General features: G+C 36.2%; 1 protein-coding gene across 1 annotated transcript in view; it reads left to right on the forward strand.

Moving 5' to 3' along the window:
• Positions 1-19,954, forward strand: part of thsd7aa (thrombospondin, type I, domain containing 7Aa) — a 119,423-nt gene that overhangs the window by 60,878 nt on the left and 38,591 nt on the right. The window contains 5 exon segments of the mRNA XM_051873291.1: positions 3,866-3,897; positions 3,899-4,022; positions 7,099-7,302; positions 14,230-14,424; positions 18,822-19,074. Of these exon segments, the coding sequence (XP_051729251.1) occupies positions 3,866-3,897; positions 3,899-4,022; positions 7,099-7,302; positions 14,230-14,424; positions 18,822-19,074 (808 nt within the window).

A 19,954-nucleotide genomic window follows, 5' to 3' on the forward strand; every position in this document is an offset into this window, starting at 1 on the left:
ATTAATTACAATTAATTTGATTAATTAATCTGCTAATCACGTAATTAATTCAGTTAATATATTAATTGATTGTCAGCCCTACTTTAATCATTTACCTGGTTTCCTTTTAATCAATGAAGAATCAATCAGGCACTTTTCCCTTCAGGGAGTTTCAGACAGATTTGAGAGGATTTAATTTCAAGCTCCACATGATTGGATATTTCCAAGTGATTTGCCATTGGGCCTTTGGAATTATTCACAGGTATTTATATACATTAATGCCAGACAATGAGAGCATCAGGAGTGGTGGTTTACTCAAGGACAGACACCGTGTGCTTTAAGCAGATTTAATCTGGTCATTCAGTTCCAGGGATCATAGCTAAATCCTCTGTAGAAATTGGACAACCATGTTTGTCTGCACCCTGGCTATTCCAGTGCAATGTGTGATGCCAGTACATAGGAACCTTTGATACTTGAGGCATGTCTCACAACTTTACCTGCCATTAGTTTTTAAAGCAGTAGCATATCCCCTTTGAAATTAATCATCACTAGTTTATTTACAGAAATTTACAATTAGTAATTTGATTCTTTATTTTATCAAAATTTTGACCTCACAATATCACTTATCCCCTTAAATATATATCGTTTAAAACATATATTGAGCTTAAGACAGAAACATTACTATTTTGCAACATTAGAAAGTTTAATTTGAAAAATATACTGTTTCACAGCTGTGTCTCTCTTTATCAACACCATCAGATATTCATGACAACATTTATAAAATCAAGTTATATCAAAGTTAGCCTTCATCCTGAAGGTGTTCTTTTCGTATTTCAAAATTTCACCTACTATTTACTTAGCTCACCTATTCTGGGATGCATTTCCCAAAAGCATCGATAGCCAACTATGGTCACAAGTTCCATCGTTACCAGCATAGTTCAACAAACCATAGTTTCCCAAAACCATAGTTCCAACAAACATTTGCAAACAGCGAAAAGTTGTGTGGTTGGAACTGCAACTCTCGACTTGTGGTTAGAAGCATAGTTTCTTGTTAGCATGACATTAGGACTTAGATAAATCAGGCTCTCTCTCTCTTTTTGAGTTATGACAACTTTGAGTGAATTTACGTTCGACCAACAAGCTACATTAAGTTAGAGGAACTTAATAAATTGTAGCATAAACACAAATTTTTAAGTTGATTACTCAAAAAAATGAAGTCGCTCCAACTACCAGAGTTGTAGCCCTGGAACCAATTAATCTTATCTATTATCTAATCTTACCTTATCACACAAATTAGAGAGAAATTTAATGTGGGTCTAAACAGTTTAAAACTATTGAAACTGTTGAAAAACGGTTTGAAAATGCATTTTACTGTATATGAGCGTTAGATTTGTTTGTATTAATAATGAATATTTCACATTATTTTTTGTCCGATGGTGTTAAAACATTTTAAATGAAATCCAAGGAAGTGTAAATGGAAGCAGGAGATGCACCTATACATAGGTGAAAACCTCTACATTTATATTAATCCCTCCTAAACTGTTATTTTTCAATTTCGTGTTTTGTTTTGCCAATAGCCAGTTGTGAAGAATCTGTGAAATATATTGTTCCTATGAATGTGAAAGCATTGTTTGAATTCCAAATTCATATTCAATCATTTTGGGATTATGGATTCCTAAACCCATGTAATGAATGCCAGAACGAACACAAAGTATGCATTATACATATCAAAAGCAGCTTGTTGTCTTCCTCTCTGCCAATGCTGCATGCCATCCGGCTTCCTGCTCTGCTGTTTGGGCCTGAGGAAGCTGTGCTTGATTTCCTCTCCCCGCGGGTGGCTTCAGACATTTAGAAAACAGGGGAAAGCAGCTGCTGTCGCGATCTTTATCCATTAACACATCTCAGTCACAGAGAGCAGAACACAACAACAGTGTTCATTCGTTTCGGCTTGGCCGTGTCGCTCTATGGAATATAATCAATGTTGCACCCCGTCGTGGATCTTTATGAGATATTCAACGGCTTGGCTTTTTTGCAGAGCATCCATGCAGCACTGCCCCGCAGGCAGGCCCGAGTTATTGATGATGATGATGGTGATGGTGGTGATGCAAGCAGGTGAATGTGTTGGCGGCTGTCAGATGGACAGAGGGACTGATGGGATACTGGGGCCATAATTAGGCCGGGGAAACCCTGGGTGGGCAAACAGCAGACCATCTGGCCTCCAAGCGAGCATTGTGCCACCTGAACAAGGTCAACCTAGAAGGAGAGGGTCATTAATCAGACTAGGTTAACAGGGACAGGAAGTCAGACAGGTTTTCACCCACCTCAATACCTCAATAGCACAATCACATCCTAATAGCAAATACAAAGAGGATAGAGACAAGTGTGTTTGTGGGAATAAGGGAACTTGCATTTGCAAGTCAATTTGATATTTTTTGCAAATAAATTTTGTCAATTTGACAGCTAATTTTTTTTGACATGTCACTTTTGGAAGTAAATTCGGCTCGCTAAATTGAGCGTTTCGGCGGATGTTTGTCCCAGTGGAGCACTTCGCAAAAACCTTTTTAATTTCTGTTTTTAAACAAGCTCAAATAAATCATTAATGACTCCACAACTGGCCATGCAATCAATCACTTAGCTCACACTGAAAAACCACAAACACAACACGTGTATTAACCAAATGATTTTAGAAATGGCTCAAAGCGCACAGCGAACACCTTTTGGACACAAAGCAATTTGCATGTGAATGAAGAGAAGATCCGTCAAAAGGGATCAGCGGCAGATCTGTTCACGCACTGACCTTGCAGAAAGTCACCTACAGCTCAGAGCTGCACACACACTTACACAGTGCTTGTTACAGATAAAAAGAAAACAGGAACAAAAGGGGTCTTGGGAGATGTCTAGCAAAACGTACAATCAGAAGCACTTGTTTATGAGAATGATGTTCATCATGTCATTTTATCTCTTCATGTTCTAATTTGAAAACAGATTGAAATACTTTACATTACCGTTTTAGGTACTTTTTGGTACACATGTGGGCAATACAACTTTGAGTCCAGCTTGCGTCATTTCCTTTCTATATGATATTACATCCTTTTTATATGATATTACATCCTTTTTATATGATATTACTATAAATTATAATTTATGCTTTATATAAAGAGTGAAAATAGTATTCAAAAATCTTTTTATATATATATAAATTTTAAATTGTAATTGTAAATTTTAAACTGTAATGATATTTCACAATATTGGTGTTTTTATGGAAGCTTGTTTCCGCCAATAAATAAAAAAATAAAAAAAGGCAATTGCGACTTTTCATCTGACAATTTAACTATTAATAAACTTTTTTTCTAGCAATTGCGAGTTTACATCTCACAATGCTAACTTTTTTTTAGAATTACGAGATTTAAACTCGCAGTTGCGAGTTATACAGTCAAAATTGAATGATGTAAATTCAGAATTGCGCGTTATAAAGTCAGAATTGCGACTGCGTAACATAAACTAGCAATTCTGACTTTATAACTCAAAAAACTCACAATTGTGAGAAAAAAGTCAGAATTGCAACTTTTATCACGCAATTCTGACTTTATAACATGCAATTGAAAGTTATAAAGTCAGAATTGTGAGATATAAATTCGCAATTCTGAGAAAAAAGTCAGCCTTTTTTCCCCTCACAATTGGACATAATAACACACAATTGCGAGTTTATATCTCACAATTCTGACTTATATATTTTTAATTTAAATAAATTGGTGAGCATAAGAAACTTCCTTACTGTTTTTTGGAAATAATATACTTGTGTGTATATTGTATGTTCTTATCCCACATGAGGTACATCTATTTTTATAGGGGCTCTGTAACAATGTGTGTCTTTGTGTCTCTTCAGCCTCGCGGCCAGTGAACAATGACCTGTGTTTAGGGTGTTTCTCCTAACACCACCCAGCTCTGCCATATTCCCTGCCCTGTAGAGTGTGAGGTGTCCTCCTGGAGCGCATGGGGACCCTGCACCTTTGAAAACTGCCAGGATCAGTCCACAAAGAAAGGTGAGCACAATCTTAGCTTGAACTATAGGACCACTTCATCTTTTACAGTTTTGTTTGGAGAGCAGTCATTTCACCCATCTCACTAAAACAGAACAAATCAATAAAACTACCTCTTTCATTGTAAACCACATGAATTGTGTACGGGAACCCTTTCAACATATAATTCACGCAGCCCCACCTCTCACCTCTATCTGCGCCATCAGCATCCGGGCCATAAACTTATCACAGCCTACTGGGGCAGAAGATTCATTGTCTCCAAGGTTTATGAACCAGGCGCATTGTAGAGGGAACAACAAGCAAAAGGAAACCATGAAAAAGAAAACATGTCACGAAAAAGACAGAAACAAATGAAGGGTTAGATGTCTTCAAACAGACAAAAACAAGCTAATGGTCTTTAGAAGGAACCGAATCTTCTAGATTCACAGGATGGTGGTTTACTGAAAACTGCTGACAGTTGTTACTGGTGTATCAAAGGTGCTGGCATGCTGGTTGCTTTTCTCGTTAATTATGGCTGGGACAGCGACCCGTGCCATGACTAATGCATATTGACTCTTCCCTAATGAAGCGACTCTAAAGGATGGGATGGGAGGAAATTCTCCACTATGCATCTTAATGATGGATTCTCTCTGAATCTGTGTTCCACTCTCTCTTTTCTCTCTTCATGCCATATAGCTGTATTGGCAGGACTCTGCATTTGTGCACATATTGTACAGTCTGTGGGCTCTCATTATTCAGGGAGATGTGGCGAAAGGAGCGAAGGCTTATTTTTACATATCTCCCACACAAAGACAGAATCGGTGGTTATTACATTAACAAAACACATAAGTGATTGTAAGCTTTAGGGTCATGGATAGAAATTCTGTATTGTAGAGTTGGGCAAAATTGATAATATAAGAATTGGTTCTAATTCATGAGTTTGAGGAATTTCAGATGAATTGGCCAAACCCCACAAAATTTGAAGTAATTTTAGAGTAATTTATAGAATTTTCACATTATATATCTGTATAATATTCAAATAATAAACTTTATAAACTTTAAACTTTATATTCAAGTTTAATATCATGTTTTACTGTTTTCTTCTCTATAAAATAAAGTCTAAAATATCATATAACATTATTTCAAATATTTATCTCTCTGGTCTGGAAATTTTCACAATGTCAGAATGTCAAATGTAAAATTAAATTTTAACCAAATTATTTGGTGTGATGTCGCACATCAACCAAATCCAAGGCTGTCTTACGTGATGAATGAATGTTGATTTATGTTATTAAAACGGTGAGACTGTTCTTTTGTAATATATTGGCAGTCTTTATTATAGCCTGAACAAGCTACAAAAATAAGCCTGGAGATGGGAGATAAAGTATAAATTACCTATGACATCTCAACCTAAATCCCCAATAATATGTCAGTGTGCACCTTAGATGTGATGACCCATGAGATTTGTTTTTTTGGATGTGCCTTTTGTCTTTTTTTTTTTTTTTGATTACCAGGGGCTCATATGAAACCCAGTATCCTGCTTTTGTCTGATAAAGAGACAGAGGCAGCATATGCCATCAGACACCTCCAGGCTGACTGACGGGACGTGATACAATCCTCTTACACACCCACAATGAGCTCTACACTGACCTTCTGATTAAATAAAGCCAGGAGGAGAGAGCGGGACAGAAGTAATCAGAGAAAGGGACAACACTGGCATCTCCAGCTTTCTCCTAAAGGCCCCCCTCTCCCATATTACCTTATCGGCCCCAGACAGCAGTGTGGATTTAACCATAGGCCAGGGACCAGCGACAGAGGGGAGGGTGATGGCAGGGTACATGTAGGTGACCTTGCACTGGACATGAGTCTAGTCCCCCCCCCTCCCTTTTTTTTTAATTTATTTTTTTTTATTTTTTTTATTCCTCTGGAGCCTTTTCCCTGCCCTTGAATGGGAATACCCCTGGTGTCAAAGCTGCTTCTGTATTAATAGATTGCTGAATGCATTAGTCCCTTTGGTGAAAGGCAATCATAATGAGGGAAGAATAATAATATTCATGAGCTGCTCCAATAATTTATGTCATCTCGCATGCTTAATGGGTCGATATATTTAATGTAATATTACAGTGATTGTGCAATGACACACTGTGACAGTTAAGAGGGCTAACGCAAGGGATTGCACCAACTAGTTGATTAGTTCAGACACTATCAAGAAGAAAATTCCTCAGTCCAGAAATTGCGTCCCAGTGTAAGGAGTGATAGTTTTATTATTTTATTTTACTTGATTTTATTTTTTTTTTTTTTTTATAAAGATATAAAAAAATAATATATATACACTACCATTCAAAAATTTGGGGTCGGTAAGATTTGTTTTTGAAAGAAGTCTCTGATGTTCACCAAGGCTGCATTTATTTGATTAAAAATACAGTAAAAACAGTAATATTGTGAAACATTATTACAATTTAAAATAACTTTTTTAATTTATTCCTGTGATTTATTCCGAAACTGAATTTTCAGCTTTGCCAACAGCTCAATTAGTCTTCAGTGTCACATGATCCTTCAGATTTCATTCTAATATGCTGATGTGTTGCTCAGGAAACATTTCTTATTATCAAAGTTGAAAACAGTTGTTCTGGGTAATATTTTTGTGAAAACCATAATTCTCGTTTTTTCTCAGAATTATTCGATGAATAGAAAGTTCAAAAGAACAACATTCATCTCAATTAGAAAGCTTTTTTAACATTATAAATGTCTTTATTGCCAAATTTGTTCAATTTAATGCACCCATTACTGAATAAAAGAATTAATTTATTTAAAAAAAGAAATAAAGAAAAATCTTTCTAACCCCATATTTTTGAATGGTAGTGTAAATTGTTCTATATAATATGATCTTTGTATAATTGCCTGTAATGGCAAATATATTTGGAATTATGTGCTTGTTGAATTTTCAAGAAACAACTGCAAGCAAACTGCATATTATGTCATTTGAATTGATAAACATCTACTAATTAATTACTTACAGTACATTCTTCACTACTTCTTGTCAAGTCAACTTAGTGAATCAATGCCAGGAATGACTTTGAGTCTCATCTGTGTTCAACAGGTTTCAAACTGAGGAAAAGGAAAATCATAAATGAGCCCACGGGTGGCACAGGAAATTGCCCCCACCTGACTGAGGCAATTCCCTGTGAAGAGCCCAGTTGCTATGATTGGCTTCTGGTGAAGCTGGAGGAGTGTGTGCCTGACAATGACAAAGTATGCGGACCGGGAACCCAGAACCCACAAGTACAGTGTATCAATAGTGACGGTAAGTGATATGTACACCTTCCATCTGCATGATATGGTACTGATTCCATTCAAGCTAATTAAAAATCTTTCCTTGAATGGATTTTCTATTTAAGGGTCATGTCCAGGCGTGCACTGTGTCGAATGCAGCAACAAACCCAGATTGTTTTGTTCTTGTACAGCTGGGTCCATTCTTGAACTCTGTCCATAGGGCTTATGTTCTGGACTCATGCCCAATGCCGTAATTGCTGTTTTTGCACAGGCGGCTGGTAGTACTTCTCTATTGTTAGAGTGGCCAGAGGGGAAATTCAGAGCAATCAGAAGTGGCACTGCTGCCTTTTAGCCTTCTAAACACAAAGCCACATGTGCCGGGGCGGTCTACCGTCTAACTATCCCAAAGGCACAAAACTATCCAATAGCTTTTGGATGTTATTGGCTTGACTGCATACAAGGTAGCTAGGGAAACCAACACCAGCACCATCTGCACCATCTGCGAGATCAGAGAAAAATACAGTTTACCTGGGGACAACACATGCCTGGATCTGTGACCAATAGCTGACACTGATACCTCAATATACTGAAAGAGAGGAGACTGGAGATGGTTGTAAAACATTTTTGCTTAAACATCCGTTACTGTAGTAACGTCTGTAGTGTTTTTGTGGTAGGTTGTAAAAGAAGGACATCAGTTTAAATTGTGCATTTTGTTAAAGTGCCCCTTTTTTGCTATTTTAAAGGTTCGTAATTTTGATTTGGAGGTTTCCTACAATAGGTTTACATGTATTCAAGGTCGAAAAACACTTTAATTTTCTCATTTTATACATTGCAGCATCACCTCTTTTCTCACAGTGCCTGAAACACTTTGATAAAGGATTCAGTGTATCTAAACCCCTCCTTTCTGAGAGCCTACTCTGCTCTGATTGGTCAGATGGCCCAGTCTGTTGTGATTAGTCAACTGCTTACAGTGTGTGTCGGAAACGAAACGCCTGTTACTATATCTTAATTTCAGCTCCAGAGGCTCAACTGTTGATACACAGTGATATAAACAGTAATTATGACGTCGGTTTTACTGTATCAATTCAAGCACGAATCCTCATCTTTTGGAAGTGCAGCAATGTGGATTAGCTTTTGCAGCACAGGAAACAGCGTCTTCTCGACATGTCGACAACACAAGCCAAACTCTTCCAGGCCTCAGCTACAACTACAGTGTTTGAGGGCGGGTCAAAGTAGACGTTGTTCATGGGCAGCCAATAAAGACCATAGTCTGGCATTATGCAAATGTGTTACATTTTTACGTAGGTATGTAACAGGAAGTAAGACTGGAATTACTGATATTTTTGTTTCTGCAGTTCAGAATTGGTTCTTTCTTTTAGGAGACAATAACTGTTTTTGTCATGCACTTCGATCTTTTAAATTATTCAGACCTTTTACTTTCACAAACATCTATATTACACACTGCATGAAAGGTAATATTTGAAAAAGCATAATGAGGCACTTTAATAAAAATTACTTCAAAAATATTTTTATAAACCAAATATCAGCACACTGAAAAACATACAATTAGACCAAAGTAAGGGTCGATAAAAAAATATTTCTTTAATTAAAAAAAAAATTGAGAAGTGTCTTAAAGACAGACCAAAGAGCAGACGTTTCAGCTCATGCTTTTTTTTTTTTTTTGAAAAATATTTTTATTCCAACCCTCAAAATTTTCCACCAACTCCATACCATTTTGAGAATATTAATTCAAAAAGGTAATAAATAAATAAATTAATTAATAAATAATAAAGGAAGCATTTTATTCTAAAACAATAAACAAGTAAAAAAAAAAAAAATTAAACAAATATACTACTGTTCAAAAGTTTGAGCCAGTAAGATTTTTTATTTTATTGTTTTACGTTAAATTGATCAAAAGTGACAGTAAAGACATGTATAAAGTTAAGGAAGATTTCAAATTCAAATAAATGCTGTTCTTTTGAATTTTCTATTCAGGAATCCTGAAAAAATGTAACACAGTTTCCACAGAACATTGATAATAAGAAGAAAAGTTTATCATATTAGAATGATTTCTGAAGGATCATGTGACACTGAAGACTGGAGTGATAGCTGCTGAAAATTCATCCTTTTCATTACTGGAATAAATTACATTTTAAGATATATTAAAATAGAAAACAGTTATTTTAAATTGTAATAATATTTCACAGTATTACGGTTTAAACTGTATTTATTTTTGATCAAATAAATGCAGCTTTGGTAAGTATAAGGGATTTCTTTTCAAAACATTAACTTATCGACCCCAAACTTTTGAATGGTAGCATACGCAAACAAACACTAAGAACATGAAGTGCAAAAGGCTTAATATTGCTTAAGGTTGGCTTAAGAGTTATTACATTGTTTACTCTTACTGTTTGAGAAGCTTTTGTCCAAAGCCACTTTTATGTCTAATTAAGTAGAGCTGGAAAATCTCTCGTCAGTCTCGGTTTTGATTTATATTATTTATACAGCCTAGAACTTCATAGATATTTGAGAAGTGAAATGACCCAGCTATGTTGTACTAACAATTTTTTAATGGGATTTTATGGATGAACACTTCTCTCTGGTTGATGAAGGAGCGAAATTCAGTGCCGCAAACCTGATTCATCCGATCTAATTAATTTCATATAATAGAGACTAGAGCATAGCTGAGTGAATATTTTAACAAACCAAGTGGAAAGCCTGTCTCCAACATGGGGAAGTAAAATAGGTTCATTCAGTGAGCTTATCAAAAATAATTAACCTTAAATTAATGTGAATATGAGGGACAAGTAGAATATTCAGTTTTTAAAATATAACCGGCAACTCTATGACTTCTTTCTCTTTGCCTTCCTTATTGTTAATGTCTTGTCTGGAGGTGCGGTACGACTCGGCTTGCATTAATGAATCAATTATGAGTGCGCACAGTAATTGTATTTTACATCCTCACATTTCGCTCCTTGTTCCAGTAAATTTCAGTGTGCGGACATGGCAATTACTGCGACATTCCAGAACCTCAGCATTCACATCGCTAATGAGGACTCGAGGGAGAGAGAAAGAGGCAGCGAAAGAGAGATAGAGGCAGTGTGCATGTGTGTAACTCAATCAGTTTTGCAAGGCTCATAATCAAGCATCCCATTCACACCAACTGAAGGTGTCATACTGCCTGTGCCTCAGCTGTCACCACGGCGACGACTGCCACCTCCCCCCCAGCCCTCGCACAAACCTCATCTCCTAGACAGTTACCCTGAGACACCTTTCTTAACATGCCATGTGTAACAACTGTACTTTATACAGTATATAGGGTGACTGATTCTGTAGATTTAGCAGCCTGTAGATAAATTAAACTGATTGATGATAAGTTAATTAACTATAGAAACTGATCACCCTGTATTAACCTTAAAAGGCATAGCTAACTTTTCTCCTCTTAAAAATATATGTGGGTCAAAGTGGTCAGGGATGTATAAATGTGATGCAAAGCACTGCTTATTTTGTCATTGAAATGGTAATTTAATGATTTAGACTGCAGTTTTTGGGTCAGATTTTGCCTGGGGACCCAAATGCCTTAATTAACATACTAAATATGTCGTTCCAAACTTGTATGACTTTCTTTATTCTATAAAAGAAAAAAGAAGATATTTTGAAGGATGTTTCTATTGTCCAAAACAGCACCGAACCCCATTGACTTTCATTGTATGGGTAAAAAAAATACATTTTTTCAAAATATTTTCTTCTGTGTTTCACAAAATAAAGAAAGTCACATATTTGGAATGACATGAGACTGAATAAATGATGACAAAATTTTCATTTTTGAGTGAACAATAGAGTGCATCAATTGGGTTCCGGAATGAAAACTTCATTCATTTTCTCTGTAGGAAAATTATTTTTGTTTAACGATAACTTGTAAACCTTAAAAGATAACCTTAGTGAGCTATGAGGTTAATCAATGATATTTGCTTCTGTTAAAGACATCAGCCCACGTTATTTTAACATGGTTTTGAAATAATTGTTTAACAGTTGAATTTTTGGTGGAAAAACTACATTACCCATGATGCTCTACAGAAAATCTAAGTTGAATCAAGCAGAACGTGCCAAAGATCTTATTAGCTCCGCCTACTCCCATGAATCACCTCAAATTACGAAATCAAGTCGGTCTCGCCACACTCTCAAATTGCTTAAATATTTGATTATATACATATTTCAGTCATGAAACTCTAGATGGCGCAGGCTGATGGGTCTTTAACGCAAGCTGATGATAATTACAGCATTAACTACCTGGCACAAGCTGATTGCTCCATGTCACTTCTGCAGCCAATGAGCTTGTTGCTCACACTTTTAAATGAATGTAAACTTTTAAATTTACATTCACTATAGCAGTTTGCAGTGCGCTTCAGAGTTCCTCTGAAACCCTCCACCTTCCCCAGCACCACCTGTATGGATCTACTATGGGTTAATGCTGTTCTTTTCAAATTGTAATAATATTTCAAAATATTACTGTTTTTACTGTATTTTTGATCAAATAAATTCAGCTTTGGTGAGCAGAAGAGACTTCTTTCAAAAACAAAAAAAAAATCTTGCCGATCCCAAACTTTTGAATGGTAGTACAATATTTACAAATAATAAATAGTATTTTATTGCACTATAGACAGTGCAGAATCCAAAAACTGAAAGAAACATTGGCCAGTACTATGTTCCTCCCTAGCCATAGGCTTGCTGCAACATGTTGACCCATTTAAGTCCAGATACCTTGCTGTAGTGAGGAATAATATGATTTGTTCAAGGTCACCTCTTTCTTTGTCCTGCCTCGCAGACGGGTAGATGGTGAATATGTTGTTCTGGCACCGGTGCTGAGCCGCCTATATAAATGAAATTAACTCTGTTAGTCCCTCCGAGTCAGTCTGCATTTAGCTGAACTCCCTCTCTCCCTCATTAACTTTGGGAAGAGTAGTGTGCAGCCTCATCAAAATGTGACAGCGCTCAATAGAGGAAATGTCAGATGCCGTCTGGTACTTTTCCATCAGGGGACAGTCAAACGCAGGTGAGGTTTAACACATATGAGATGTATAAGGGCTAGACGTACAGCTGATGTTAAATTTCCCTCAGCATGTACTCATTGAGTTATTCATGAGGACAGTTGATTTGTTTTTCCTCAAGTCTGAAGGATTTCTGAGGTGTGCCTTATGTGCAAGTTTATTTTAATTTTATTTTATTTTAATTTATGTTTTATTTTTTATTTTATTTTATATTATTTTATTTCCTCAAGTCTGAAGGTTTTGTGAGGTGTGCCTTATGTGCTATTTATTTTATTTTATTTTATTTATTTTATTTTATTTTTTTACCAGCTAATGATCAGCTGGTTACTTTGTTCCAAAACACAGCTAGCAGTTTAATATGAATATTTTATGTTGTATAAATATGTGGTTTTGAATGGCTCTTTTTGGACCAGTTGGTGTATTTTAGTGTATTAAGATGTATTAAACCTCTGAAAAGCCACATGAATGTCTGTAATGGATTATAATGATTTTTTCCTGTTGTGAAATGCTTCCTTTTGCATGTGTATCAATGCCAGCGGTGTGAGGAAGTCTAACTCTTTCCCACCCCCAGTCTCAACCCTCACTCCTCATTGTTCCCTAGTGCCTCCCCTCTTCTCTCAATTATTGATTCCTGTTGTCTGGTGCTGATGAGAATAGATCTGTTGTGTCCCATGAGGTCACGCAGTGTCATCTGACTCAGTGGGTTTTCTGTCACTTTGGGCTCTTTTTCAGGGGTGGGGTTCACCGATCGATACAGGGGCTAGTGCACGATCCACAGAGGGGTTGGTGTCCAAAAATAGGTCTTTCATATGACCTCTATGAGCAAACTGTGTTTTTGCTAGGTTTTGTTTTTTTGTTTGGTTTGCTTTATTGTTTTGTTTTGATTGTTTTGTTTTGATTGTTTTGTTTTAATTTTGCTTGCTTTGTTTTGTTTATGTTTGTTTGTTTTTGAGTTTTTTTGATGTTTGATTTTTATTTTTGTTTGTTTTGCATTGCTTTGTTTTGTTAGATTTTTGTTTTTTTCTGATTTGTTTAGTTTTTGCTTTGTTGCTTTATTCTTTTGTTTTGTTTGTTTTATTAATGAATGTTCATGTTAAAGAGTTGCATTGGCTACATTGACTAGTTTTTCTTTGACAGAATTTCATGTGATTGCAAACATCTCAGGATCATCTTCATTCACTTCCAGTTAGTCTGTTATACTACTTTATATTGCAAACTTTTAATTGAGATCATATTATTTTAGTTTCTTTATCATAATCATAAACACACCGTTTTTTAGCACAAATAGTTTTACCGTTTACGGCACTTTGTTATTCTTAGTTATTTACCTATTGACGGTAATGAATTGGAAGTCTTGCACATTAAAAAAAATAGCTTACTTTTGCGTTGCAAAATAAGGTGGATAAAGGGATATTAGGAATATGCCCAACCTTATAAATGTAGTCTTGTTCCCTTTGAATTTTATCAATGGCCCTGTTTATGCATATACATATAATACTGTATATGCAGAGTGTAAATGTGCATATAAGTACATGCAAGTAAATGTGGGTGTTTTTTTTCTTGGTGTTTGTGTGCATGGAGTAGAGATGACAGCACTTGGCTGTGGATCACATGCACAGTGTGATTTCTCTGTGTGGTTAGATTTATTTACGCACATAGTGACATGTATATTAATGTGTTTTAACACAATTTACACCGTAACAAATGAGTGAATTTTCCCTTTGCTTTTCCCTTTCTGAAACCTGTTGGCATATTTCTTTGTGGATACAAAATTTGTTACAGTTTGCCCTATCATATTAATTTGGTTCCATATCAGCTTCCACAAAATGGTTGCTAGTCCATTGCAATCTTTATTTAGGATGTGAGATTATAACCCTGTGTTTATAGACCCTGTGTTTTGTTGTTTCCAGGTGAATACGTGGACCGACAGCTGTGCCGGGATGCCATCCTTCCCATGCCTGTGCTGTGTGAGGTGCCCTGCCCCAAAGACTGTGTGCTCAGTCCCTGGACATCCTGGTCTTTGTGTTCCAACACCTGCTCAGGGAAGAACACAGAGGGCAAGCAGACCAGAGCACGCTCCATTTTGGCCTACAATGCAGGGGACGGTAAGGGTTTTTACCATTATTGAACCACTCTTATACCCTGTTTACACCAAAATGGTGCAGATTCTTGTGTAAGAGCTGATGCTCGGACAGGGGATTTGCGAAAGTCTCTTAGAACTACATTTCCACTGAACCGAACAATGTTCTACCTTAGTATGTTACTACATAGTATGCACTTTGTCTTATGAGTCTCATGAGTGTTAAAAACACATTTTAACATTGATGGAATTTAATTATGCATCTTTATGATATCACAGGATTCTTTTGATGCAACAGTGAGAAGTTAAATAATTAAAACGAATAATAATAATCAGTTCAAACACATTTGTGAATGGTATTTTATAGTTCAATGTTTGTGGTCAGTAAGATTTTATATTTTAGAAAAGGCAGCATTTATTTGATCAAAAATAACTATAAAATAACTATTTCTATTTTTTTATTTTAATATATTTTAAAATCGATTGTATTCCTATAGTGACAAAGCTGAATTTTCAGCATCATTACTCATCTTCATTGTCACGTGATCCTTCAGAAATCATTCTAATATGCTGATTTGCTCGTCAAAAACATTTATTATTATCAATGTTGAAAACAGTTGTGCTGCTTAAAATTTTTTGTGGAAACTGTGAAACTTTTTTGATTATTTGAAGAATAGAAAGTTTAAAAGAACAGCTTTTATTTGAAAAATAAATCTTTTGCAATTATTATAAGTTAAGTATTTACTTTTGGTCAATTTAATGTATCCTTGTTGATTAAAAGTAGTAATTTCTTTAAAAATCTTACTGACCCCAAACTCTTGAATGGAAGTCTATTTTAGCATTTTTAACATTTAATTTAAATGTCTTTATGCCTAACCAAACTTCTTTTGGTGGATCATTAAGAAGTTTTAAAATTCATAGCCATCGATTTGACACATATGATGCTTATAAATATTTTATTTTAGACTCAGAGAGTTTTACTGAGAACATGTGTAACATTTTTATTCAGCTATTTTGACAGCAGGTCATAGTGGAGTTGATTTTTCTGACCTGACCTGATTTTTGCAGTTTAGCATAAAGCATCACTTTACTTGAAGCACTATGTGCATAATGAGCTTTCTTTTCCTCAGAGCATCCAGCTGCAAAAAGTGTTTAATATTATAGCCCTTTCTGTTATTAATATTTTAATGAAGTATTGGATCATCTAGATTAGGTGCAAAACTAGACTGTTTTGCTAAGGTCTGTCCAAAGATATCTGCTTTCTTAGATATAATCACTACATTTATATTCTACAGTTGTGGATTTGTATCCATGCAGATTTTAAAGTAGACACGAGCAGATTATAAATATCTTACCGCATTTACCTCCCTTATGTTAGTTTTTTACTTTCTTCCATGTGAGCAGCCCATCACAAAGTAATAAGGGTCTCTGAGCGTTAAGTGATTCAAACCTCAGGTGAGCTCAGGCTGTAAGTGTGTATCTGATGTGTAATAGACTGATGGATAAGTGGTTGCTTTGGGCTAAAAACTCTTCTTTCCCTCCACCACTCACCGGCCAGAAATCCATTTCCACAAATATGCAGCTGGAGGGAACAGTACTTGCACTGCTAACTGAGAGCAAATCGGCTTGGTTTGCTTCAACATCACATCATTTTTACGGTCATTCTAGTGCTAGAATCAAAGGCAATGTGTTTGGTGCATCTGTAGAGTGGGGTTGCTTTATATCTCTTTATATATTACAGTTTTAGCACAAATGTTTAACCACATATGCACAATGATGTGTTCTACCCTGTGGCAAATTGTGCTACGTGCTGCGGTACTCAGATTATTAGCCTTCAAACGATGCAGGAGACTGTGCACCAAATTGATGTCAAGCGTCTGAGAAAGCAGGTGTGTGCTGACAGTAGCATGAAGTTTAGTAGATCCTGTTCTGCTTGCCATCTGCCTCTGTGTGAGGTGATGGAGAGAATAGCATGAAGCACTGGTCATTTTGCTGTCCATGAAGAATGAACAGGAGGAACACCTAGCTGTCTCAATAAAAACAGAAATTTACAGTCCCACTCCAGCTACCTCATTTTAGTCTATGAAGTTTATAGGTTGTGAGGGCCTCCTAAAAAAAAAAAAAAAAAAAAGAGGTTCCAAGGGCTGCATAATGGGTTTCAAGGAGAATTTGAGAGATTGTTGCAACATAAACATTTTAGCTCAATATGATTCATATTATTTGAATTAAATTCATTGTTAATATTATTAAAATTAATTGAATAAGTTTGATATTGTTTGATATATGTATTGATTTTGATATTTCTTTTTGCCTTTTAAAATACATCGTGAAATGTATCATGATTATTTTATTCTCGGGCTGCATGATATATAATTTCAGCATTGACATTGTGATGTACGCGTAGTCACATCGCAGGATGTGCGATGTCAAGTAAGTACAGTATGGATTGTAGTTGGTCCGTGATCAGTATTGACCAGGCCCCACAGTTCGGAATGCATGTGATTAGCGGATTAATTGCTAAATTTAACCATCACAGATTGAAAGTTTATCATTTGCACATGTTTTTAAGTCCTGTCAGTTTAAACATTCAAGCAAGTTTAAAGCATTTGAGTGCAAGAAGACGTGGAAGAGAACTCAGTTCAGATCTCTGTGCACACAGAGCCACGTAGACACCACACAAACACTGAATTCAGTGCTTTTTCTCGTCTTTTTCTGCTTAAACTGACATATTATGACAAAACGCCCATCTCTGCAAGTATCCTCATAAACAGATTATGTCTTGAGTGAACGTAAACAATTGAGAAAGAAAATGGATGTGTATCATTATATTGGATCCATGCATTAGGTCTTAAAGTGACAACAGCTTAATAAACTTGCTGCCATCCATAGCCACCTGTTCACTGTCAGGCCAAGCTGTTCTCTTTGCTTAACCACTCCATTCAGTTCCTCATATGTTCATTATAAAATTGTTATTTACAAAAATCTTATGTGTTAAATTATTTGTTAAAATGTCATCAATTATAACCAGTGAGGCATAATGATTCTAAATCAAAAGTTAAAATTTGATCTCAAACTCATAATACATATTTTTTGGCAGACTGTAATGTAGAAAAATAACATAACTTGCGATTACATCATCTTTCACCAGTTTTCAAGTCCAGTGGCCATATGATGTGGGCGTGACCTTCATTGTGTGTGTTTGGAGAGAGGTTCACAGAACCCAGACTGAGCGGTTAGCACCGTTTCAGTTGCCAGTCACTGACCCTTGTTCAGTGTCCTGGAAAACTTCTCTCACCAGTAACAGCCTAGTGTATATCAAAAGGATAAAATTTAAATGGAATGTTAACATCTTTATGATTTTACATTTTAATGCATGGTTACATATGTAACACATATTTGCTCTGTCTAAGTGGAGGGCTTAACTATTTCAAATGCACCACTTCTTGAGGATGTCATGTAGGCATCACTGCGTCCTACATCAAATGAAGATTAACACGAAATGAAATGTGGATGGCTGGAGCTGCAGTATGAATTGCTGCTCTTAATGGTGCAGAAATGGACCAAGAACATGCAATTACTCTGAGCTGTGCACAGACTCACTTTTGTAATTGTACAAAGGATTAGTCTTCATCTGAGTCACAGGTCAAAAAACAACCGGAGGGAGTGTTAATCCCCATTTGAAACAATGTGATTCTGGTGCAGCTTTTTGAAGCTCTGCTAATGCACTGCCCTAGCATGCCCTGAACCACTATGAGATGCTTTGGAAGTCAAATAACCCTCCTTTTGTAACACTGAAGAGTTTATTCTCTATTTCAGGGCCATTATGATGGCCTACAGTAGCTGCTCACGGCAAGTGTTTTCTAATGGTTCTCACATGTCTAATGAAGTGTGTGATAATAGTCGATAACCTTTTTATAAATGAGCTACTGAAGGACTGTGTTCTGCATTGCTACAAAGGATGAGTCAATTATTCATTATTTTTGGTGCTCTTGAACAAGAAGCACTGCTTGATACATGGTTTGTCCATTTTTCTCATTCACTGGTTTACCAGTTTCTCATTGATCGGTGTGTGGTTGATAATACGCACCGTTGAGATAATGGCTGACCACTCCGTGGGGATTCTGGTGCTTTGCGTGACTGTAGGTTGTAAAGAAAACCAAGCAATGGCTGGTAAATAAATTTGGGAGCAGGTCTCATCCTGGTTGTGGTAGCATTATATATTTCAATTTTATGAGGATATTCTTTTAGATAGATAGATAGATAGATAGATAGATAGATTGATTGATTCTAATTCACTGTGCATTATATAGATTGTAGCTTTAAGTATAGCTCCTAAATGGGAGGTCAATGTACAGATGTATTTTTACAGTTTGGATTTAAGATTTACCCAGTAACACCTTTCTGACCCTTTTTATCTTCTAGGTGGGAGTCAGTGCCCCAACAGCAGCGCCTTGCAGGAGGTGCGCAACTGCAATGATCATCCTTGCACTGTGTACCACTGGCAGACGGGGCCCTGGGGTCAGTGCATAGAGGACACCTCCGTTCCGTCTGCCAACAGCTCGCTCAGCCGCGCCGGAGCAGGGGTCGGCACTAATGAGGCGTTCTGCTCAGTCGGAATGCAGACGCGCAAAGTCATTTGTGTCCGGGTCAATGTGGGCCAGGTGCCTCCTAAAAAGTATGTGTTTTTAAATGTGTTTCTTTAAATGGCATGTGTTTCATTTATGGTGGACAAATGCTATGACAAATAGATACTGTACATGTACATTATTTATCTGTATTGTAGTACAATGAATATTTATTTATATTTTTATTAAATGAAATGAAAAAATGAATGAACATACAGTACAGTTTACTGCGCTGCTTAAATTGTTCTAAAACATTTATTTCTTTTTTATATATTACATTTTATTGATTTATTAATTTAATAAATATTTTAAAATATATTTTCATCTTCACAATAAGTAACAAAGAGCTCACTAATTGCTTATGTTTTTTTTCCTATTTATCAAACTGTGTTTTAACTATAATTAGATCCTCATACATATTTTACTAATTGCCTCTATTTATTGTCTTAACAATATGTGTCCTCTTATTATCCTCATGCAGGTCACAGACACCCCAATTTTTTTTTTTGTCATTTGTTGGAACATATATTGAAGCAGATTATGTATTCTGTTTATAAAGCTCAATCCTGAGGTCTGCCACTGGATCTTTATTGACAGATAGAGACTTTAAGTTTATGAGCTCTCAGTCGGTAGTTTTAAGTATCTGAATCCGGTCTTTCCCTGAAGGCATCTACTGGGAAAATAAATTATCTGTTTATTTATTCAGTTTAATAGCAGCATTATTCTGTCAGTGGCTGTGGAAACAGGGTGTGTAGCTCAGGGACCCCATGCTGGCAATGGAAATGAGTCCCGCTTTCTTCCCGGGGTTATTCATGTGCTGGGCTTTACCCACTGATCTACACATTCATATACACACATAGATATACACACGTGAGCCGCATGCTGATCCTTATGGGACTTCATGTGAAAGAATATTGGTGTGATGCAGGG

This window comes from Ctenopharyngodon idella, chromosome 19 (genome assembly GCF_019924925.1).
Source record: "Ctenopharyngodon idella isolate HZGC_01 chromosome 19, HZGC01, whole genome shotgun sequence".
NCBI classification, from domain to species: Eukaryota; Metazoa; Chordata; class Actinopteri; order Cypriniformes; family Xenocyprididae; genus Ctenopharyngodon; species Ctenopharyngodon idella.